General features: G+C 46.5%; 1 protein-coding gene across 3 annotated transcripts in view; it reads left to right on the forward strand.

Moving 5' to 3' along the window:
- Positions 1-24,001, forward strand: part of dnmbp (dynamin binding protein) — a 109,539-nt gene that overhangs the window by 71,864 nt on the left and 13,674 nt on the right. For 2 of the 3 annotated variants that reach the window (XM_060842201.1, XM_060842202.1), the window contains exons 5-10: positions 13,323-13,504; positions 13,994-14,093; positions 16,046-16,193; positions 18,169-18,186; positions 20,781-20,980; positions 23,333-23,463. In XM_060842201.1, coding sequence (XP_060698184.1) covers positions 13,323-13,504; positions 13,994-14,093; positions 16,046-16,193; positions 18,169-18,186; positions 20,781-20,980; positions 23,333-23,463 — 779 coding nt within the window. The remainder of the gene's footprint in view (positions 1-13,322; positions 13,505-13,993; positions 14,094-16,045; positions 16,194-18,168; positions 18,187-20,780; positions 20,981-23,332; positions 23,464-24,001) is intronic. The other variant, XM_060842203.1, reaches the window with a different exon arrangement.

A 24,001-nucleotide genomic window follows, 5' to 3' on the forward strand; every position in this document is an offset into this window, starting at 1 on the left:
AAAGATATGCAGGTCCAGGGCTGCCTCCACCGCCAAACCCTTACCACTCAATGCCTAGAGGAAGAATGCCTCATCTTTCACCTTGGGACCCTGCAACCACACTGGATTAATGTGGATTTCACCAATTTCCTCATTTCCCCTCCCCCACATTATCCCAGTCCCAAGCCTCCAACTCTGTACCCCACTCTCCCGACCTGTCTGTCATTTTTCCCATCCATCTACTCCATCCTCTTCTCCAACCTATCACCTTCTCCCCCCACCTTCATCTACCTGTTGCATTCTCAGCTGTCTCTCAGCCCTCTGGCCTTCAAGCCTCATTCCTGATGAAGGGCTTATGCCCGAAACATCAACTCTCCTGCTCCTCAGATGCTGCCTGACCTGCTGTGCTTTTCCAGCACTCCACACTTGTCAATAATCAGGACCCAGTGTTTTAAGAGGCCCCACTGTACTCAGGCTGGGGCTCGGGGTGCAGAGCCAGAATCTGGGCCATGAGTAACACTGGGACCCAGGATTTCAGTCCCTCCATCTCAGCAGCGATCCTGAGGCCTAGGGGAGCAGGAGGGTCTGATATTCCGGAGACCCAGATGGGTGGAGGAAAGCATTAACTGAGGAATTTTCCAACTCCTCAGGGAATCCTGGACTCCAGGTTTTCAGTGGCTCCAACAGCCTGTGACTCTCACTGGGTTTCCCTTTATTCAGATGCTAATGTCACCTCTGCAGTTAGTCAGTAGTGGGAGGCCTGAGTGAGTGGTCAGAGGGGCGGGGGTGTGTGCAGAGTGTGTGTTGGTGGGTGCAGCCGAGAGGCCATTTTTGAAACTGCCAGTCACCAGTGCGAAGAAAAGACACAGCCTCCAAGGTCAACTCAGTGGTCTGTGAGTAAAAGGACAGGACACTGGGTTAGTGTGGGCCAGGGGCTGTCCATCTCCAGGCTGGGGTCTGAGTTACACCAGAAGAGAGAGAGAGGGTGGGTGTGTGGGAAGAGAGATGATGGTGTGTGAGGGTGAGCCAGCTAAAGCCCACCCTTTATCTAAATTGTCCAACTGAATCATTTCTTTCTTCGTCACTTGTTTTATTCGATTGATCTTGCCTCCTTGTGACATCTGTGTCTTGTCCCTTCCCAGCTCAGTGTTTGATGACACAGCATCACTGTACAACCTCGCTCTTACCCCCTTCTCTCCCCCGCCCCCCACCCATCAAATCAGAGCTCACTCCTTGCCCTCTTCACACCTCGCTTTCTGAATTTTCTTTCCCACGGTGTGACCCCTTTTCGAGGTCTGCGAGCTGAGGGACGGAATGTGGAGCAGGGACACCAGTTTCCTCTGACGTGATTCAGCCTGAGGGAGCAGAGAAACTGAGAGATGAGGTTGGACTGTGGAGAGGAACTCCTCGACAATCCCCTAGGGGAGAAGAACGGGCTGGTTTACCGCCTCGCTGACAATACCCTGGCAACAGCATTGTTGGTGAAGGTGTGGGATCATTTATGGGAGAAGGAGGGAAGGGGAGGGACGACCTCTCTGTGGCCAAGGAGGAAGAAAGGTGAGGCCAGTCTCCATGGCAACTTCCTCTGAGGTTGTGACCCCCCAACTTTCAGCTTGGAACCCCGCTTGGGGGTCCTGAGCTTTCAGTTGGAGCACTGCAGTTTTGCCTCCTCCCAAACTGATTGTTAGGATCTTGACTTTCGGTTGTGGTGCATGGAGTTGCACTCACTCAGGCAAGTAGGGGGGAGTATTCCATCATACTCCTGACTTGTGCCTTGTAGATGTTAGGTAAGGTCTTGGGGAGTCAGGAGAAGAGTTACTGCAAAATGCCCAACCTCAGACCTGTTCATGTAGCCACAATATTTATATTTGACGAATCTGCCTTAAGGGAGGTCTTCAGCTCACTATATAAAATATAATTTAAACAATAAATAACACCAGTGAGTTAATGATTCTGTATATGTAGAATATATAGTTGATCAATTTAATAAGGCTCCTATTGAATTAATCGTTTTGAGAATGTTAGTGACCGTTGAGAATTAGAGACTAAAGTTTGATTTTATTTTGAGGGAATTTACGAGGTACCATTTTGTCATCTGAAATTTTAGGAATCAACAGATTTTGGGGAAATGAATCCGAAACCTGGAAGGAATGTTTGGATAATCTGTTGCCCACACCTGACATTCCAAGTCTGAGCATGGAGGGCGGTTGGGGGTGGTGTCCATAATGTGTGAGTGGAGGGGTGCGGGAGGGTGTGCCAATGCTTGTTCGTATATTCTGAGGCCCCTGTGTGTGCAGGGTCACACAAACAGACCCCAACGTACGAGATCAGATGTACTGATACCTGCATGTACTGCGTCATGTGCTGATACCTGCATATGCAAGCTCACATGTACAGATGTCTACATATACAGGGTCACACGTATGGATACCTGCATATATAAGCTCACACACACACACCTGAATATACACACTAATACATACAGAAGCCAGCACTTAGAAGCTCAGCTCCCCAACCACCTTCATATACAGGGTCACAGTTACTCCCATGTACAAGCTCAGATGCGCAGACCCCTGCAAGTACAGGGATCACACACGCATCCACATACAAACTTAGACAGACAGACATGTGCACATGTAGGATCACACGTACAGATGCCTGCATTTCCAGTTGTCTTGAGTTCACACCTGCAGTAGCGTGTGCACATATACACTCCCACGTGTACATGATCACACAGGCATTTTTCTTGTTTACTCTTTCGTGGGATGTGGGTGTTGCTGATAAGATCAGCAGTTGTTCCCTGACCCTAATTGCCCAAGACCAGTGTGGCTTGCTGAGCCCTTCCTGAGGGCAGTTGGGAGTCAACTACATACTTGTTGCTGCATGTTTGTTGATCCACAGTGTGATGTGCTGGTGTGGCAGATAGATGTGACAAGGTGCCTGAGATCCTTGACTACTGGGTGGAGCAGGCTTGAGCTTCACCTGGGGCCGAGCGGAGCTTAGCCATTTCCTCTGGTGTGACTCAACCCCATGTCATTCAGCCCGAGGGAGCAGAGAAACTGAGAGATGAAGTTGGATTGTGGAGAGGAACTCTTGACATCCCCTAGGGGAGAAGAACAGGCTGGTTTACCGCCTCACTGACAATTCCCTGGCAGCAGCATTGTTGGTGAAGGTGTGGTTTAGACTGGGATGTTGTGTTGTTCTTGTCGACAATGTGTGTGTGTGTAAACATCCATTGCCTCTTCTCTTTTTTTACTGCGGACTCCTCGGGAATCAGTGGGCACATTTAAATGTCGGCATAGTGGCTCAGTGGTTAGCACAGTTGCTTCACAGCGCCACGGCCCTGGGTTTGATTCCAGCCTTGGGGGACTGTCTCTGGAGTTTGCACATTGTGCCCATGTCTGTGTGGGTTTCCTCCCAGGTGTTCCAGTTTCCTCCCACAGTCCAAAAATGTGTGGGTTAGGTGAACTGGCTATGCTAAATTGCCCATTGTGTTCAAGGGTGTGTACATTAGGTGCATTAGTCATGGGAAATGTAAAGTAATAGAGTAGAGAAATGGGTCTGGGTGGGATAGTCTTCGGAGGGTTGGTGTGGACTTGTTGGGCTGAATGGCCTGTTTCCACACTGTAGGGATTCTATGGTACTATGATAACATGTGTAACAAGTGCATTTATATAGCACTTCTGATGTACAAAACATTCTAAAATGACTCATGGGAGTGAGTTCCAGAGCTTAGAGCCCAAGCAGCTGAGGGTGAAGGTACCAGTGGTGAAGCAGTTATAATTGGACATGCGCAAGGTCAGAATTTGAGGAGTGCAGATATTTTGGTGGATTATGGAGCTAGAGCAGAGATGACTCAGATAGTGAGACAGAGTGAGGAACACGGCCATGGAGTGATTTAACAAGGATATGGATTTTGAAATTGTGGCGTTACTTTAATTGGAGTTCAGTGAGCACAGGGATGAGGGATGACAGTGCTCTGTGCAGGTGAGGATGTAGTGACAGCACATTCTGAAATTCAGAATGAGAGTGGCCAGCTAGGACCCATGAGAGAACAGTTATCTTCGGAGTTATCCGACTTCTAAGTTCCAGAGGTTCCTTATACTTCTACCTCCTCCGTCAGGACATCCCTCAAAAACAACCTTTTGGACCAAGCTATCAGTCACTTGTCCCGATTATATCTTTATGTGGCTCGGCACGGTGGCTCAGTGGTTAGCAGTGTTGCCTCACAATGCCAGGGACCCAGGTTCAATTCCTGCCTCAGGTGACTGTGTGGAGTTTGCACGTTCTCCCCGTGTCTGCGTGAGTTTCCTCCGGGTGCTCCGGTTTCCTCCCACAGCCCAAAGATATGCAGGTTAGGTGAATTGGCAATGCTAAATTGCCCTTGGTGTGAGGTGCATTAGTCAGGGGTAAACATAGGGGAATGGGTCTGGGTGGGTTGCTCTTCGGAGGCTTGGTGTTAGGCTGAAGGGCCTGTTTCTACACTGTAGGGAATCTAATCTAATCTAAAAAACCTGACAACACTTGTGTGTGAAGTGTCTCAGAGCTTCATACATTAAAGGCACTATGTAAATTCAAGTTTTTGTTGGATCTCTTGATGGTGTGAGGTGGAATTACTGTTGAGTAGCAGCCCTGGAGTATAACTGCTAGTTATAGACTCAGTCTGTCTCTGTGGTGACAAATGCCCACCTCAGAAAAGTGGTCATGGCCCGGAAACTGAGGAGTGAGTTTTTTTAAATGTTAGTACTGAGCTCTGTGTTCCTATCCAGGAATTCCAATCCCAGCTCCTTCAGAAATGTGGGGTATGGACAGAGGTATATTCAGGCCAGCAGGACAGAAGGGGAGGGGCTGAGTGGAAACTTGTTGGGGTTGGAGGCAGGGTGTAGGATTGGTGATTTTGAGAAGATGTTGGCTTACTAATTACCAGGAGAAAGTGAGGAGGTCAGGGGACAAAATGTGTGGTGCTGGAAAAGGACAGCAGGTCAGGCGACATCTGAGGAGCCAGGGGAGTTGATGTTTCTGATGAAGAGCTGCCTGACCAGCTGTGCTTTCCCAGCGTCACACGTTTTGACTTTTAATAGTTACCAGGAGTTACACTTTTCTGTCCGACTTCTGCATTACTATGAGCTTAACAGAAGCAGATCCTTCCAGCTTTTCTGGCATTTAAAGGGGGGTGCAGGGAAATTACCTGTCGGAATCGGCAGTTTCCTGTGTAATTCCCACAGACTGTGCTGCATCTCGGGTTCCTCAGGTCCCAACATGAGACTCCAGTCTGCACACTTCCAATAACATGGGAATATCCTGGCCCAGCTTGTTTTTTTAAACGCATCTCTCCCAGCGGCACAAGATTGTGGTTTAACAGTAGGGGGGGGTGGGTGGTCTGTTGAACCCTTTCCTTTCCTCAATCCGTCATTATGCTGACTGAGGGGCAGGCTGGTCTCAGCTGTGTACCATCACTGCCACAGGATATGAACACACCACCTCATTGCCACCCACTGCTCACCTTCCTTCGGATGCCTGGTAACCCGCAGACCCACCTCACGCGCAGGAGAGCAACACCTCTTGTGGAACTGGTTTGATTGGTTCTCGAAGGGAGGACGAGAGCTCAAGTCTTAACGTGTTTCTGCTCAAGAACCACTCCCAAAGACGGCTGCTCATTTTCCCCATTCCCTGCTGGTTGGTATTACACAACAAGAGCACCGCATTTGTGTAGTGCCTTTTATCATGAGCAAACAGCATCCCATGGTACATAATTAGACACTTAGCCAAAGAGGAAAGCTTTTATTCCTTTAGCACCGCAGGACCTCATGCTGTTATTTACAGCCAGCACCGTAAGTGTTGTAACTTTTATTTACTCTTTCAGAAAATGTAGATATTGTTGGCTGGGCCAGCATTTATCGCTCTTCCTGAATTGCCTTTGAGAAGGTGGTGGTGAGCTGCCACCTTGAACTGCTGCAGTCCATGGGCTCGATTTAGATCCACGATGCTGTTAGGGAGGGAGTTGTAGGATTTTGATCCAGCAACCCTGAAGGATGGTGATTGGCTCGGAGGGGAGCTTGCAGGTGGTGGTGGTCCCACTGCCCCTACCTCTCCTCCCTCAGATGGTAGTGGGCGTGGGATTTGGAAGGCACTGTCTCAGGATCCCTGGTGAGGAGTTGTAATGCATCTTATGGACGGTGTACACCTGATACTGAGCATCACTGGGGTGTAGGGAGTGAATGCTGAAGAAGGTGGGTGTGTTGTGTGTCACAGGGAGTAGGGGGTGCTGCTTTCTCCTGGATTGCGGGCAGCAGCTTGAGTATTGTTGGAGCTGCACTCATCCAGGCAAGTGGGAACTGTGCCATCCCACTCCTGCCTTCTAGATGGTGAATACGCTTTGTGGGTGAGTTGCTCAGTATTCCCAGCCTCTGAGCTGCTCTTGTAGGCATTGTATTCATGTGGCTGTTAGTCCCCAGGCCGGTTGGAGTGGGGGGATTCAGTGATGGTTATGCCATTGAATGTCATGGGGAGATGGTTAGACACTCTCTCTTGACAGAGCCTTGCACTTGTGTGATGCAATTGTTCATTGTCGCTCATCAGCCTGAACCTGGATGTTATCCAGGGCTTACAGCACATGGACAAGTTGTTGTGATATCTAGGGGCAGAGTGACTTAGTGACTGTTGAATTGTTCTGCTGTGTATCCTGGGTAGCTGTTCAATTTGGAGGCAGCCAATCAGACCCTCAAACCTGTTCTGCCATTCATTTAGATTTTAAACCGAACTTTGCATTGATACAGTACTTCTTATGACCTATGGATGTCTGTTTTACAGTTAATAAATTTTTTAAGTGGGAAACACAGCCAGTTTGCTCATAGTGAGCTCCCAGACACAACAATGTAGCAATGACCAATTAGTTTGTTTTCATGACATTGGTAGCGTTTAGATTAGATTAGATTACTTACATTGTGGAAACAGGCCCTTCAGCCCAACAAGTCCACACCGATCCTCTGAAGAGCAATCCACCCAGTTTACTGTGGTGAAGCTAGAGAACTTGGGAGAAATAAATTACGACATCTTGAAAAATGTCCATATTACAGCGGAGGTGGTGCTGGATGTGTTAAAATACATAAAGGTGGGGAAATCCCTAGGACCTGATCAGGTGTACCATAGAACTCTGTGGGAAGCAAGGGAAGTGACTGCTGGGCCTCTTTGCTGAGATATTTGCATGATTGATACCTCACAGGTGAGGTACCGGAATGCTCAAGGTGGTACCTATTTAAGAAAGGTGCCTATTTAAGGAAAAGCCAAGGAACTATAGACCAATGAGCCTGACATCAGTGGTGGACAATTTGTTGGAGGGGATCCTGAGGGACAGGATTTACATGTATTTGGAAAGTCAAGGACTGATTAGGGATTGTCAGCATGGCTTTGTGCATGGGAAATCGTGTCTAACTAACTTAATTGAGTTTTTTGAATAAATAACAGACGATTGATGAGAAAAGAGCGGGGGACATGATCTATATCGACTTCAGTAATGCATTCGACAAGGTTCCTCATGGTAGATTGATTAGCAAGGTGAGATCACGTGGAATACAGGGAGAACTAGCCATTTGGATACAGAACTGGCTCAAAAGTAGGGGACAGAGGGTAGTGGTGGAGGGTTGCTTTTCAGACCGGAGACCTGTGACCAGCAGTGTGCCACAAGGATCTGTGCTGGGTCCACTACCTTTTGTCATTTATATAAATAATTTTGACGTAAATATATGAAGTATAGTTAGTAAGTTTGCAGATGACGCCAAAATCGGAGGTGTAGTGGACAGCGAAGAAGGTTGAAGAAGGGCTTATGCCCAAAATGTCGATTCTCCTGCTCCTTGGATGCTGCCTGACCTGCTGCGCTTTTCCAGTAACACATTTTTCAGCTCTGATCTCCAGCATCTGCAGTCCTCACTTTCTCCCAGCGAAGAAGTTTACCTCCAATACAACAGGATGTTGATCAGATGGGCCAATGGGCTGAAGAATGGCAGATGGAGGTTAATTTAGATAAATGCGAGGTGCTGCATTTTGGAAAAGCAAATCAGACCAGGACCTATACACACAATGATAAGGTTCTGAGGAGTGTTGTTGAACAAAGAGAACTTGGAGTGCAGGTTCATAGGTCCTTGAAAGCATCTGGTATGCTTACCTTTATTGGTCAGAGTATTGAGTACCGGAGTTGGGAGGTCATGTTGCGGCTGTACAGGACATTGGTTCGGCCACTTTTAGAATACTACATGGTATAGAAAGGATATTGTGAAACTTGAGGGTTCAGAAAAGATTTACAAGGATGTTGCCAGAATTGGAGAGGCTGAATAAGCTGGGGCTATTTTCTTTGGTCCATCAGAGGCTCAAGGGTGATCTTATTGAAGTTTATAAAATCATGAGAGGCATGGAAAGGGTGAATAGATAAGGTCTAGTGTAGTGGAGTCCAAAACTAGGGGGCCTAGGTTTAAAGTGAGAGGGGAAAGATTTTTTTCATGCAGAGGGTGGTGGGTAAATGGAATGAGCTGCCAGAGGAAGTGGTGGAGGCTTGTAAAATTACAACATTAAAATGGCATCTGGGTGGGTATATGAATAGGAAGGGTTTAAAGGGTTATGGGCCAAATGCTGACAAATGGGGCTAGGTTAATTTAGTGGTGTCGATGGTAGCCATGATGAGAAGATGCTGGTGTTGGACTGGGATGGACAAAGTTAAAAATCACGCAACACCAGGTTATAGTCCAAAAGGTTTATTTGGAAGCACTAGCTTTTGGAGCACTGCTTCTTCGTCAGATAGCTAGCTACGTGATGAAAGAGCAGCACTCTGAAAGCAAGTACTTCCAAGTAAATCTGTTCAGCTATAACCTGGTGTTGCGATTTTTAACCAGGTTAATTTAAAATATCTGGTTGGCATGGATGAGTTGGACCAACAGGTCTGTTTCTGTGCTGTACAGCGCTACGATTCTATGACTCAGGTGTAACTGTTGACTTATCAAGAATTCCCTTTCTAGCTTCAAAGTAGATCTGGGAGTTCTTTATCCATCCAATTGTAAAGGCAGATAGGCCCACAGTTTAATAGATTATAACTGATCCCTCTGTTAACTCCCATCACCTGAGCTCCCTATCCATTGACATGCTCGTCTGGCAAAACTCTTCTGTTGGTTTCAGAGTTGAAATCATTGTTCTGACATCTGCTGTTTATAAGAAAGTTTTCCAAACTTCCACCATCCATTTCAATGAAGCTTTTGTTCACTGTTCAATTTTCTAATCTCTCTCTGATTTGTATGAGCAAGAGAGGCAGCCACACAGTGATCCAGTTGATCTCATTCAGTACATCCAATAGTTGGATCATCTGAGTGTTCAGCCTGACCCCAAGGCATCAGCTGATTGGGTGATTACTCTGCGAGGATTGAGTTGTTACCCATCTCATTTCATCATCCTTTGGGGAAGGTGTGTTCCTCCCTCTATCAGTGCTGGGAGGGTCAGGTCAGGTCAGGTGATCTGCTTAGGTCTCTGGAGTGACACTTGAACCCATGACCTCCTGACTCAAAGGTGAAAGGTGCGACACTGACCCAGGATTGAGGCTCAGATTGAGACTCTCAGCACCACTGATGTCACTGTCGGTAACACCTTCTGTCTCTTTGATCACAATTGAGAGAGGAGGCTAATGGGATAGCAAGGGTGAAAGGGTCGATGAGAGCTTAGTCATGGAGAGATCTCAGGAACTTAGGGCCCAAGCAGCTGAAGATAAGAATGTCAATACTTGATTGATGGAAGCCAAAGACATGCATAAGGCCAGTATTAAAGTAGTGTAGAGATCTCCAAGGAGTACAGGAGGTTACAGAGCAAGGGAGGGTGAGAAACTGGGCCGATTTTGAATTATTGGTGATGCTACGCTCCCTCAACGCTGACCCTCCAGCAGTGCAGCAGATCCTTGGCATTGCCCTGTGTCAGCCTGGAATTTCTACTCCAGCCTTTGGAGTGTGGTATAAACATGCAATTTTCCCCCAGGTAGCAGAAAGAAGCAAATCCAGTTTTATTAATGATGCCAAGCCAGGGAGGGAGGCTGCAAAGGAACATGGAGAACTGAAATGAGTGGACAGGAAGCCTGATGGAAGTAAGAAATTATTCACTGAGGAAGAATGGCAATGCAGAATATTTTTAAGCGATGAGCAGTTAGAAAGTATAGGTATTCAGAGGAATGTGGATATTCTTGTTTTCAAATCACAGCAAGTGAATGACATATTGCTGTTTCTTGGCACCTGATTGGAGTGTAAGAGTAAGGGAGTCTTGCTATAATTACAATGGACTCTGGTGAGATCACACAGTTTTGCTTTCCTTCCTTAAGGGATCTTCTAGTCTTGGGACGAGCAACCAAGCATTCTTGGGCCGATTCTGAGGTTAAGGAGAAGTTGATCAGAAAAAAGTCTGCCTTTGCTGGCATTTAGAGAATAAGAGATGAACTCATAACATCGTCAGGGTATTGGTGGATGCAGGGATCAAGCAGAGAAACAGTTTTGAGGTAGATGATCAGCTGTGATCTTGTTCAGTACAGAGCAGGCGAGAGGGACCAAATGGCCTCCCACTTGACTAGATGAATGTAATGGCCAATGGGTGTCCACTCGGATTGGGTTACAATCCTGGAGAACTGTGTGGAAGGAGGAACAGGGTGGTGAGATTACCGAAACTGAACAGGGAATGCAGGGTCGAGGGACCTGGTCTACTTGTAAGTGGTAACAGGATTAAACCCTGATGAACATATGGTTCATGAGACTTAATCTGTGAAGGGATTACTGTCCTGTTTAAAGCCATTGTGTCATTAGTCTGTGTGTGTCTTTTAATTGCAGCAATCGCTGTGAGATTCCCGTGTACCAAGAGGGAAGAGTAGCTGGAGGCATTGCAAAAGCTCAGCCCTGTTAGAGTTTGATGGACTCCATGTCTGGGCTGAGTCTGTTCTGCACAGGTCAATGGGATTTGGAGAAGGGACACTGACTCTCTCTATTAGCTCAGTGAGTGTACCGACCAGAATCTGCGAGATTGTGTCTTTGTAAAGTGTCTGTGCCAGTGACCGGTGTTGTCTCACATCGTTTGTCTCACATTCATTTTGTCTCCCTGGGTTGGTTAGCTCAGTTGGCAGGATAGCTGGTTTGCAATGCAGTGTGTTGGGTTCAGTTCCTGCACCAGTTGAGGTTAACCCGAAGGTCTCTCCTTTTCGATCTCTCTCATTGCTTGAGGCATAGTGACCCTCGTGTTAAAACCCCACCCGTTATCTCTAATGAGAGAGCAGTCCCATGGTCCAGTAGAACTTCACATTATGTCTATCTCTGTCTCTCGCTCACTCTGTCTCGTGTGTGTGTGTGTCTCTGTCTGTCTCTCTGTGTCTGTCTCTCTGTGTCTGTCTCTCTGTGTCTGTCTCTCTGTGTCTGTCTCTCTGTGTCTGTCTCTCTGTGTCTGTCTCTCTGTGTCTGTCTCTGTGTCTCTGTCTCTGTCTGTCTCTCTCTCTCTCTCTCTGTCTCTCTCTCTCTCTGTCTCTCTCTCTCTCTGTCTCTCTCTCTCTCTCTCTCTCTCTCTCTGTCTCTCTCTGTCTCTCTCTCCCCAATATTAGTAAAACAGTAGGTTTTTAACAACAATTATCAGTAGCTACAGACTGCATAGGCTGAGGACCAGTTTTTTATTAATTCCAGATATTTTTATTAAATTCACATTTTATCTACCATGGTGGGAATTAAACCCAGATCTCTATGACTCATTAACACAGCACCATCGCCTCCCCTACATTGTAAACATACTTCATTGGTGGTGACACCATGGTAGTGTTCCTTCCACTGAGTCAGATGTTCTAGGTTCACATCCCGCCTGCTGCAGTGGTATGTCTGAATATGTTAACTAAAATAACTAACTCATCGGCAGCAAAACTTATTGAGATATGAGGTGGTCATAGAAGATACTATATTAATGTGAATCTTTTCTTTTTCTTAAGCCTGTGACCAGTGGTGTTTCACAGGGATCAGTGCTGGGACCTCTGTTTGTAAAATGTCAGTGGTCTGATTAGTAAGTTTGCAATTGACCTGAAAATGGAGTTGTTGTGATTGGTGAACAGCATTGTCAAAGGATACAGCAGCTGGAAAATTAGGTGGAGAAATGGCAGATGGAGTTTAATCTGGACAAGTGTGAGATGAAATTGGGGGAGGAATGCAAGATGAAATCGTAGGATCCTTAGGAGCACTGATGTATAGAGGGATCTTGGGGTGCAAGTCTATAACTCCCTGAAAGTGGTAACACAAGTGGATACGGTGGGGAAAAAAGGTATGCGACATTGCCTTCATTAGTTAGGACATTACTTGCCAACTTTTGCACTCAATGTTGCAGATGTATAAAACTCTGGTTAGGTTACATTTGAAATATTGTGTGTGATTCGGGTCACCACTCTATAGGAATGATGTGGATGCTTCGGGGAGGGTGCAGAATAGGTTTCCCAGGATGTTGCCTGGATTGGAGTACATTAGCTACAAAGGAGAGTTTAGACAAACCTGGATTGATGTCACCCGAGCTTCAAAGGTTGAGGGCGACCTGATAGAAGTGTATAAAATTATGAGAGTCATGGATAGTTGGGCCTTTCCCAGGCTGGAATTGCCAAATACTAGGGGGCATAGGTTTAAACGAGATGAGCGAGGCAAAGTTTTTCTTTTAACACAGAGGGCAGCATGGTGGCTCAGTGGTTAGCATTGCTGCCTCACTGCACCAGGGACCCAGGTTTGATTCCAGTCTCGGGCAACTATCTGTGTGGAATTTGCACATTCCCTCCATGTCTGCGTGGGTTTACTGTGTGCCCCGGTTTCCCCTCTCAATCCAAAGATATGCAAATTAGGTGAATTGGCCATGCTAATTTGCCCATAATATAGGTTATCAGTCGGGGTAAATATTGGGTAGGGGAATGGGTCTTGGTAGGTCAGTGTGGACTTGTTGGGCTGAAGGGCCTGTTTTGACACTAGGGATTTTAATTCTAATTCTACCTGGAATGTGGAGGGAGATGGGAGAAGGAGATACAGTAGCAATGTTTAAGAATACAGGTAGGGATTAGAGGGATTCAGTCCATACACAGGCAGATGGGATTAATTTAGGATGGCAGCACAGACCTGGTGGGCTGAAGGGCCTGTTCCTGTGCTGTACTGTTCTATGTTGTTTTAAGACATAGAACAGTACAGGATGAAGTCAGAAATTATAAAAACATGATGAGAGTTTTATAAAGGAGGTGTTCAACTCTAGAATGTTCTCATTCTAGGGGTAAGATTCGTGCCAGTGATGTCTATTAACCTCTTCCCTTTTTCTTTGCTTGTGACCCCTCCCAGACATGACACTTTTATCCAATGATCACCGCTCTTTGGAACCAGCCCCACCAGAGAACCCCAGTCAGAAGATGATGGATAAGAGGGCAAAGGTCATTGAGGAGCTGCTGCAGACAGAGGCTGATTACATTAAGGACCTGGAGATGTGTGTGGACAAGGTGCTGATCCCCCTCCAGAACAAACAGGTGAGGGCGGGAGGCAAATGGGAGGGCCAGCAAAGTTGGTCAGCTCATTTACTTACTAATAAATTTGATCAGCACTTCATCATTGGCTCACATGCAATGGGAATAGTGTCCTCAATGAGTGCAGCTCCAACGGCACTTGAAGTCCTCTCAGCACTGGCCCTGCTGCACTGTGGTGCTGCTTTGGTGCTGACCCTCCAACAGTGTGGCATTCTCTCAGTCCTGACCCTCTGACAGTGCAGCGCACCCTAAGCACTGATCTTCTGACAGCGGGACACTCAGTCAATAATGTACTGAGAGAATCGACCAGGATTAATTTCTCACCATCTGTAATCAGAACACATCTACTGTCCGATATGGAACCAATATCCGTTGGACCATGATGAGGTGCTTAGGGGTGTCTGCCCTCTGGAGTATAGGGTACTGATTATAGGGCACAATGAGGGGAGTCATCCTCGCTATCGGAATTAATGTATTTCCCTCTCCTCTCAGTTACAGCAGGTGGACTGTGAGGCTCTCTTCGGAAACATTCAGACGGTTATCGAGGTCTCCAAGCGACTGCTGAGGGAGCTGGAGGGTACAGACAGTATAGGTACGGTCATAAAATAACAAAAAAACTATGGATGCCGGAAATCTGAAATTAAAACAGAAATGCTGGAGAAAATCAGCAGGTCTGGCCACATCTGTGGGATGAGAAACAGAGTGAATGTTTTTGGTCCAGTGATCCTTTTGCAAAAAGTTGAATAACAACCATGCCCACCCCCTGCTCGCCACCTTCCCATTGGAGCAGGAGTAGGCCTTATTTTTGACGGTCACTGCAGTTTTATATTCTCCCAAAAGGTGAAACATTCTTCCCTCCCCCCACTACCCCAACCACCTTGTTAAAGACCCCCCTCAGGGTCAGATTTATTTCAATCAAGTTGCCTCTTACTTTTCTAAACTCCAGTGGATTTAGGCCTAGTCATAGAGATGTACAGCTTGGAAACAGACCCTTCGGTCCAACTTGTCCATGCCGACCAGATATCCCAACCTAATCTAGTCCCACCTGCCAGCACCCGGCCCATATCCCTCCATGCCCTTCCTATTCATATTCCCATCCAGGTGCCTTTTAAATGTTGTAATTGTACCAGCCTCCACCACTTCCTCTGGCAGCTCATTCCATACACATACCACCCTCTGCGTGAACGAGTTGCCCCTTAGGTCTCTCTTATAAATTTCCCCTCCCACCCTAAACCTATGCCCTCTAGTTCTGGACTGCCCCACCCCAGGGAAAAGACTTTGTCTATTTATCCTATCCATGCCCCTCATACTTTTGTAAACCTCTATAAGGTCACCCCTCAGCCTCTGACGCTCCAGGGAAAACACCCCCCAGCCTGTTCAGCCTCTCCCTATAGCTCAAATCCTCCAACCCCGGCAAAATCCTTGTAATTTTTTTCTGAACCCTTTCATGTTATCTGGTAAACTTCCTCCAAACTGCATCTCAGAGCTCTGCAAGCTCTTACTATTCAGAAAGTATGTTATTTTTAAAATATTCTTCTTGCCAAAAAGGACAAATTCAGATTTTCCCACATTTTGTTCTTCACTCTCTTAACCTGTCTCTATCCTTTTGTTCCTCTTTTACGTCATCTTCGCAACTTACTTTCCTATCTTTATGTCATCGGCAAATTTTTCAACCATTCTTCCCTTCCAGTCATTTGTATAAAATGTAAATAGTTGAGGTCCCAGCACTGATTCCTGTGGCACACCACTCGATGTCCTGCCCACTCTTTGATTCCTGTATGCCAGCCAATCTTCCCTCCAGCTAGTGTGCCAACCCCAGAAATCATGAGCTTTTATTTTCTGTGATAAGGTTTGATGTGACACTTTACCAAATGCCTTCCGCATATCTAAATACAGCATAGTCACCATGCCCCCTGCATCCACAGAATAAATCACTTACTCAAAGAATTCCTAATACAGTGGGAAATCATTTAACCTCTCTAGGCGACACGGTGGCTCAGTGGTTAGCAATGCTGCCTCTCAACACCAGGGACCTGAGTTCAATTCCACCCTCGGGTGACTGTCGGTGTGGAGTTTGCACGTTCTCTCTGTGTGGGTTTCCTCTGGATGCTCTGGTTTCCTCCCACAGTCTAAAAATGTGCAGGTCAGGTGGATTGGCGGCCATGCTAAATTGCCCATCGTGTCCAGGGATATTTTGACTCGGGATTAGCCAATGCAAATGCCGGGGTATTGTTGGTCGGGGTCAGTGTCAGTGTGGATTCGATGGGCTGAGTGGCCTGCTTCCACACTGTAGGCTTTCTATGATTCTTACATTTTGTGGAGGATGAGCAACATTCTCGACATGTTTATCACTTCAGCAATAAGCGATTTGCCTCAACATCTTTACAAGGCTCACCCACAGCGTTTTGAAGAGCTCGCCACTGAAGGTTTTGGTATCTGAATGATTCAATTTATTAATAATTCACGAATGAATTTTAGGAATAAGGACTGTATGCCTCATCAATCGATTAAAGAATCACTTTTGCACTTTCTTACCCTGTGCAGGTCATGTGTTCCTATCCTTCAGGAACGAGCTTGAGGATATGTACAATGTTTACTGTCAAAATCATGAGGAAGCTATCGCTCTCCTGGATATATATGAGAAGGACAGAGAGATTCAGGGGCATATTAACACATGCCTGGATCACCTGAGGTAAGACGAGAGCAAATGATGGCTCACAGGGAGCTAGAGAGAAAGTTAACATGTTTCTAAAGGATTCTTAACGTGTCATCCCGTGTTCCAGCTGTCCTACTGTCAACAAATCCCTTCTAAACTGCAGTTACCAAAACGTGGGTAAATAAAAATCTGTGATTCTGTCAGACCTTTTATCCACCTCAGGATGTCTAGGAGCACCTCTCAGCTGATGAAGTACTTTTAATATGTGCTGTAGGAATATAGGAAATGCTGCAGCCAATTTACACACAGCCAGCTCCCACAATGTGATTCATAATGGATGTTGGTGTTTTCAATTTTTTTTTTCCCAATGATATTTGTTGACAGACAAACAGTCCCCAGGGAGACCGTCTGACAAGCTGCTGCTTTAACATAGTGCCCTGAGACCCACCTGACTGGGTCATGGACCACTGCATTGGCAATATTGTCCTGGGTTTTATGCCCAAATCCCTCTGACTACGGCCCATCTGACTGTGAGGTGAGAAGAGTACTACCTGTGACTGAGACGAAGTTAAAGAGGTGGTTGTGACCAAGTGTCCGGCCTCTCTGTGGGTGTGGACTGTGTGCCCCTCTACAAATCCCCCTCAATGCTGCACCCAGTCACATGTCACCTCGAACAGGAATCTTCAACACGGGTTCACACTGTTCCAGAGCACTTCCATCATCCCAACATCCCCAAACATTTTACAGCCAGTGGGGGGAAACCACGGCAACTGGTATGTGCACAGCAAGATCCCAGAAAGAACGTAACAACTGTGACCGAATAATCGGTGTTATTTTCTGAATCAAGGAGAAAATTGACCAGGAATAGCAGCACCACATCTCTTCCCTAGTCATGGATCTTACACACCCTCCTGAGAGAGGGAAGACTGGGTTGCACTGCAGTGAGTGTTCTGTCAACCCTGCACTGTGTGGGGCAACCCTACAGGGGTCCCACTGACTCAAATGTCAGCAATCGAATAAATTTACAATTATATTCTCTGCAATACAGGGGGTTAAGGCATGATTTGATTTAGACTTTTGGGCTTTTTAAAGTAAATGTCAGGACAGATAGATCTATTTTCCTCTGGTGGGAGAATTTTGGACAAGGGAAGATAACCTTTTTTTAAAAAAAAAATGCGTTCAGAGCCAGGCTGTAAGGAGTGAACTGAGGAAACACTTGGGATCACACCAAGGATAGTAGAAATATAACACCGTACTCTACAATGCAGCAGATATTTGGCACTCAGACCGTCATTTTCAATATGAGACCCATCGATTTATGTTTTTGTTACTTTGAGGTTATTCACAAAGTGAGGATCCAGATCAGCCATGATTTCATTGAATGGCAGGCCAAGGGGCTGAATGTCCTCCTGCAGCTCCCTAGATGTTGTCAGATCAGAAAGTTGTTCTTCCAACATCGTCCCTGTCCTTGGACCCAGCTTTTACCTTCAAAGCCAGTTTTCATAATGCGTACAAAATATCCGACCTTGAGTTTCTTTGTGAAATAAAACGTACGCAGGTTTTGGGCATCGTTGACTGGGCTTGCATTATGGTCTCTCCCTAATTGCCCTGGTGAAGATGGTGCTGAGCTGTCACTTTGACTCGCGGCAGTCCTGGGAGTATTAGGGACACCCGCAAAGTCTTGAGGGAGGGATTTCAGGATTTTGACCCAGCGATAATGAAGGAATGGTGATATCTTTCCAAGTCAGGATGATGAGTGGTTCAGAAGAGAACCTGAAGTTGCCCAAGTGAACCTGCTCCATATGTTTCTCGCTGGCGATGGTTGCGGGTTTGGAAGAGGCTTTCTAAGGAGCCTTGGTCTGACCCTGCGGGTAATGGAGTTGTCTCAGTGTCTGGTCTTTTGCTGATTTGCTGCCTGGATCTTACTGATGTTTTCTCCCAGTAACTCACTTTTTTCCTCCCTCTTTCTCCCCCTCCCCCCCCCCTCCTGTTGATCGTGCTCCTCTGCCAGGGCAATATATCGTAAGTGGTAAGTCTGACCCTGCAACCTTCCACCTTCACACCCCCCTCCACCCCCGCACGTTCTAGCTGTGTCCAACACCACATGTATTCCTGTCCTTGCTTTTGAATGGGGGGGACGTGTGTGTGTGTGTGTGTGTGTGTGTGTGAGAGAGAAGGGGAGAGGGAAGGGATAAGCAGGTGGGAGTGGCTAGAAGGGGAACTTGCTTAGTTGGTTGGGAGAAGGAGTTGGTTGGAATGGAGTTAAGACAAGGGATCAAGTGACGAGGTTGGGGTGTGTGGAGGAGGCTTCATGCAAATATCTGGTAAACAATGGGACAGTGGCACCCCCAGAGTTCAAAAGCCCAAGTGTGCTTCTCCCAGTGAGGTAACCAAGTGACTGTTTCAGGAGAGAGGACTGAGCTGAATGATGTGTCAAACTACAGGAAGGCCAATGACGGAGAGGTTAATCCTGTTGTGAAGCTATGGTGGTGGGGTGAATGGGGACAGGGTGTGAATGCGGGTGGGGGATGGTGCTGAGTGTTCAGAGGAGGGTCAGGGCAGGGGATAAAGGGAGTGAGTGCAGAGTGGAAAGGGCAGGAGACAGAGGGAGTGAGTGTGGGGGGGGGGGGGAGGAGGGCGGAGGAGAGGAAGTGGGTGCAGAGAGGGGAAAGGGCAGGGATGGGCAGGAAGTGTGTGATGTTGTTACAGCCCATGCTGTCAGCTTTGTTCCTTTTAACATTGTGGAGCGAGCATGGTGTAATCCCAGCTGAATGTGTGACTGAATATCCCCCACAAACCACCTCGAGATCCTCCCTGTGCCTGGCAGCTCACATCTAGTCGATGGACACACTGCAGCCTCCTTCCCTAGTCCCCTCCACTTTCACCTATTTCCTTTTTGAACACTGAATGATTGTATTAAACTCATTAACCAGCCTGCGTGTGTTTTTACCATTGATTTAACATTGCTAACCAGTAATGCTGGATTTAATCCACGTGATGCTGCATTGCAGTAAGTATTTCAATATATAATTGTTGCCAGTTTTATCTGTAAACATTTCCTTTAACTCTGACTCAAAGAAGGGGAAGGAAGTTCATCCTGACAACAGTAAAGCTCCATCCACACTTCCCCCACCTCAATCAAATACTCCTGGGACAGGACCAGCATGGGTTAGATCCACAGTAAAGCTCCCTATACTTTTTAAAACTGAAATTAAAGCTACCTTTGCACTGTCCCTATCAAACAGTCCCAGAACAGGGAGTGCACAGGGTTACATATAAAGCTGTCCGTGCTGAACTATCAGCGCTAACCAATGTAGAATTGGACCAATTGGAGAAAGTGAGGACTGCAGATGCTGGAGATCAGAGTTGAGAGTGGAGCTGGAAAGGCACAGCAGGTCAGGCAGCATCCAAGGAGCAGGGGAATTGACGTCTTGTTCATAAGCCCCACATCAGGAATCCCTGCCTGACCTGCTGTGCTTATCCAGCACCACACTCTCAACTTGGATTAATAGGAGCAGTGTTAGACCGTTTGGCCCATCAAACAGGATCATGGCCAACCATCAGTCTTAGTCAGGTTTGTTTCTCCAGTATTTCATTTCCCTGCCCCGTGGGCCGGCTCTATCCCGATGTCTCCTTTCCAATCTCCTCTTTCTCATGGGATGTACAGTCCGTGTAAAGGCTCAGATAATGCTCAGTGGACAGTCCTTTAATTTCAACTAGTCAGCTAAGTCCAGAGTGAAGTCTGAAGCGATGTTATACTGTGCAGAAACTCTGTGAACCTGAGAATCCTGGAGGCCATTATGTCCATATGTACTGACTCTTTGAAGGAGCTCTCCCATTGGTGCCACCTCCCTACTCTTTCCTCCAGCACAGTAATTTTTTTTGAAAAATTTTTTCTTTTTGATATTACCATTGAATCTGCTTCAATTGCTCTTTAAGATACCGTTCCAGATTACAACTCGCTACAGAAAAAGCAATTTTCCACTTACCACACCCTCTTCCCCCTGCCCTCCTGTTCTTTTAGAAAATACCGTCAACCTATGAGCCTCCTGTCACTGGAGACAGTTTCCTCCTGAATAAATCAGACCAGCCTTTGAACACCTCGGTCAAATCTTCCCATCAACCACCAAGGTTAGCACAGTTCCTCACAACGCCAGGGACCCAGGTTCGATCCCAGGTTTGATTCCAGCCTCTGGCGACTGTCTGTGTGGAGTTTGCACATTGTCCTTGTCTCTGCGTGGGTTTCTTCCGCGTGCTCCGGTTTCCTCCCACAGTCCAAAGATGTGCAGGTGAGGTGAACTGGCCATGCTAAATTGCCCACAGTGTTCAGGGATGTGTAGGCTAGGTGCACTAGTCAGGGGTAAATGTAGAGTAATAGGGTAGGGGAATGGGTCTGGGTGGACTTGTTGGGCCAAATAGCCTGTTTCTATACTGTAGGGATTCTAACAATCCCAGTTTCTCCCATTTATCCACATTCACTGAAGTCCTTTTCCCTGAACCCATTCTGGTAAATCACCCTAATGCTTCTCCAAGACCTGAGCATCTTTTCTGGAGACAATACTGCAGCAGTGAGTGCTTTTTTAAAAAAAATTATTTGTAATCCTTTTTATCCTTGCAAAACAGGGGCAAAACCAACTACATCAATCTGGGTTCGTTTCTCATTAAGCCAGTACAGCGTGTAATGAGGTACCCATTGCTGCTTATGGAGCTGTTGAACACTACCCCAGAGACACACCGAGACAAAAAGCCCCTGGGAGAGGCTGTGCTGGCTGTGAAGGATCTCAACGTTAACATCAATGAGTACAAACGGCGCAAAGACCTGGGTGAGACTTCCCTTACCATTTATACATTTACCCTCCATCTGTCCCTTCCCCTCCCCATCCCTCTTTCTCTCTCTGTCCCTCCACCTCCCCTTCTGTGTTGCTCACTCCCTCCACCTCTACTCTGTCCCTTCCCCTTTCCCCTCCACTCAGTCCCTTCCCCCTCACCCTCATCTCAGTCCCTGTAACAGAAACTTGCTGTCAAGGTCTACCTGTTGTGTTCAATTGAACCTCCCTGAGGGAGATCTACAGACATTCCATTGGATAAAGGAATGAGGAACCGATAAAATCATTAACAAGATCTTGGCGACAAACCTCAGCCAATGGCAAGCTTTGAGCTCCCACTAGCGAGGGGGGGGGCCACTGTAAACCAGGCTCAGGACATTACAGTGACCCTGAGCAATCTGTCTCCTCCGGGGGGCCTCAGTGCATCACCTTCATTCACTGTGGGGAGAGACAGCAAGTGTTGTACATTGTGAAAGGTGTTTCCTCCTCAAATGAGCAATGGCCAAACCACCTGTAAGACATGTCAAGACTGCTGCACCATTCAATAGGGTCACGGCTAATCTGACATTCCTCCCATCCACCTTTCTGCTCTTTGCCCATTATCATTGATTACCCGACTGATCTGTCGTTCTCAGCCATAAACATACACAGGGACTCTGCCTCTACCGCTCTCTGTGGCGAGAAATTCTCAAGATATTCAACCCTCTGAGGGAAGAAATTCCTCCTCAGTCTTGAATTGGCACCCCTTTATTCTGAGACTGCGTCCTCTGGTCCTAGACTCTCCCATGAGGGGGAGCATCCTCTCAGCATTTACCCTGTCAAACCCCTTAAGGATCCTGAGTGATCACCCATCATTCTCCAAAACTGGAATGAGTTGGGCCCCATTTAGGCTTTGCTAATCTGACCGTCCCACCAGGGATCATCCTGGTGAGCCTTTTCTGAACTGCCTCTAATGAAATAATACTTTAACTTAAATTAGGGGATCGAAACTGCTACAAATTGGATTTATCTGTTCACCGAGCTGAGTTCATGTGGTGGATCTGGTTTCTCTGCTGCAGTGGGTTGTAAACAGTGTTGCTGTTTTCTGCAGTTTTTCTCCAAATCAATAATAATCTATTCCATTTTTTGTTCTCCCTTCCAGAATGAACAACTTCACATTTTCCAGCATCATACTCAATTTGCCAATTTCTTTGACCACTGACTTAACCTATCAATGTCTGTCTTTAAACTGTTTGTGAAAACCCTCTCGTAACTTGCCTTTCCACCTATTTTTGTGCTGTCTACAAATTTGGCTGCAGTACCTTCACACTTTAACCTGAGCGACTGATCAAGAATCTGTCTCTCTCAGCCAGAAACACACACGCGGACTCTGGCTCCCACAGCGAGAAATTCCCAAGACATTCAACGTTCTGAGAGAAGAAATTCCTCCTCATCTCAGTCACTTCCATTCCTTGTTTGACGTTTGCATTCGCTGTCACTGGGTCCAGAACAATCCTCATTACAAATTTTAAGAGCTGACCTTTCCTGTGACTTTTGCATCTGATGAATTAATCCAAATCCTATTTCCGCTGGCTGCCAGTGTCCTCTTGTAATAGCCCAGACTGGGCTAGGGTGTCAGCAGCTTGTTTAAACTGGATCTACAACCCCTCTCCACACTCCTCCAATTCCCACCTCCTTAGCTTTCACACTTTTCCTCGCTCCACCATTGGCTCCAGGACCTTCAGTTGCCAAGGTGGCTAACTCTGGAAATCCTAGCCTACACCTTCCACCTCTGTCTGTCTGTCTGTCTGTCTGTCTCTCTCAATGCTTCTTTAAGATGGTTCTTAAAACACACATCTTTGCCGTAGCAGTATCACGACCAAGGGCAATTAGGGATGAGTGATAAATGCTGGCTCAACCAGGAATGCGCACATACCATGTAGGAGTTTGAAAAAACTGTCAAATCTTATTTGATAACTGCTCCTATGAAAGACCTTAGAATATTTTGGTAAAAAGAAAATCTTGAAAGAAATTTCGTTTCTATAGCACCTTTCAGGACCTCCACATGTTCCGAAGTGCATGCATTACTTTCTGAAGTGTCATCACTGTTATAATGTTGGAAACCTCACAGCAGACTTGCACATAGCAAGCGCGTTCAAACAGAATTGAAATTGTGGCCAGATCATCCACATTCTGTTCTAAGCGATGTTGATTAGGAGATTTAATGTTGGCTCAGAGCATTGGGGAGACCACTTTTCCACCTCACCACTCCTGTTTTGATAGTATCTTGGAGAGTGCAGACAGATTGAGGATGTTATGTGAAGGCAGGTTGTTGTTGATGGGGACTCCTGTGTGTGTCTCTGTCTGCAGTTCTGAAGTATCGTAAAGGGGATGAGGACTCGCTGATAGACAAGATCTCGAAGCTGAGCATGCACTCCATCATAAAGAAATCCAACCGGGTTAGCAGTCACCTCAAGCACCTGACGGGTCTTGCTCCCCAGGTAAGAGATCAGGCCACACACCTGACCTTTCACCATCAAAGGTAAATTTTCAGCGTTGGTCACCGTGAAACAACCTCAACTCTTTTCAGGATCTTAATTTATGTTTGAAAATGTTGAATGCAGTTGATCATTGCAGGGGCCATAGGCTTTCAGTGGGTAATGTCAGAGACAACCCCTTGTATAAAGGGGATTGGAAAGCTGGACCTTTTGCCCATAAAGAGCTATTGGGCTGGGGTACAGAGTAAATGTGGTTAAAATACTGTGACCTAATTAAATGGTAGCACAGGTTTGAGAGCTCTTTGGCTTCCTCCTGTTCCAAATGTGGACTTTCATTTAGACTACGCTGCAATGCAAGGTGTGTGTATAAATATATGTTTATGAAGTTTGATTTCAAGATAGTGGCATTTGCGTGTGAGTTTCTTTTGTAAAGGGTTTTCTTTTTAAAATGACAAGGTCAGTGTGTTCTGGAACAGTTACCTAATCCAGTATATGTCAGAGAGCTGATAACTGCAAATCTGTGTGGTGTTAATGGAGAGAT

This window comes from Hemiscyllium ocellatum, chromosome 22 (genome assembly GCF_020745735.1).
Source record: "Hemiscyllium ocellatum isolate sHemOce1 chromosome 22, sHemOce1.pat.X.cur, whole genome shotgun sequence".
Lineage (NCBI taxonomy): Eukaryota > Metazoa > Chordata > Chondrichthyes > Orectolobiformes > Hemiscylliidae > Hemiscyllium > Hemiscyllium ocellatum.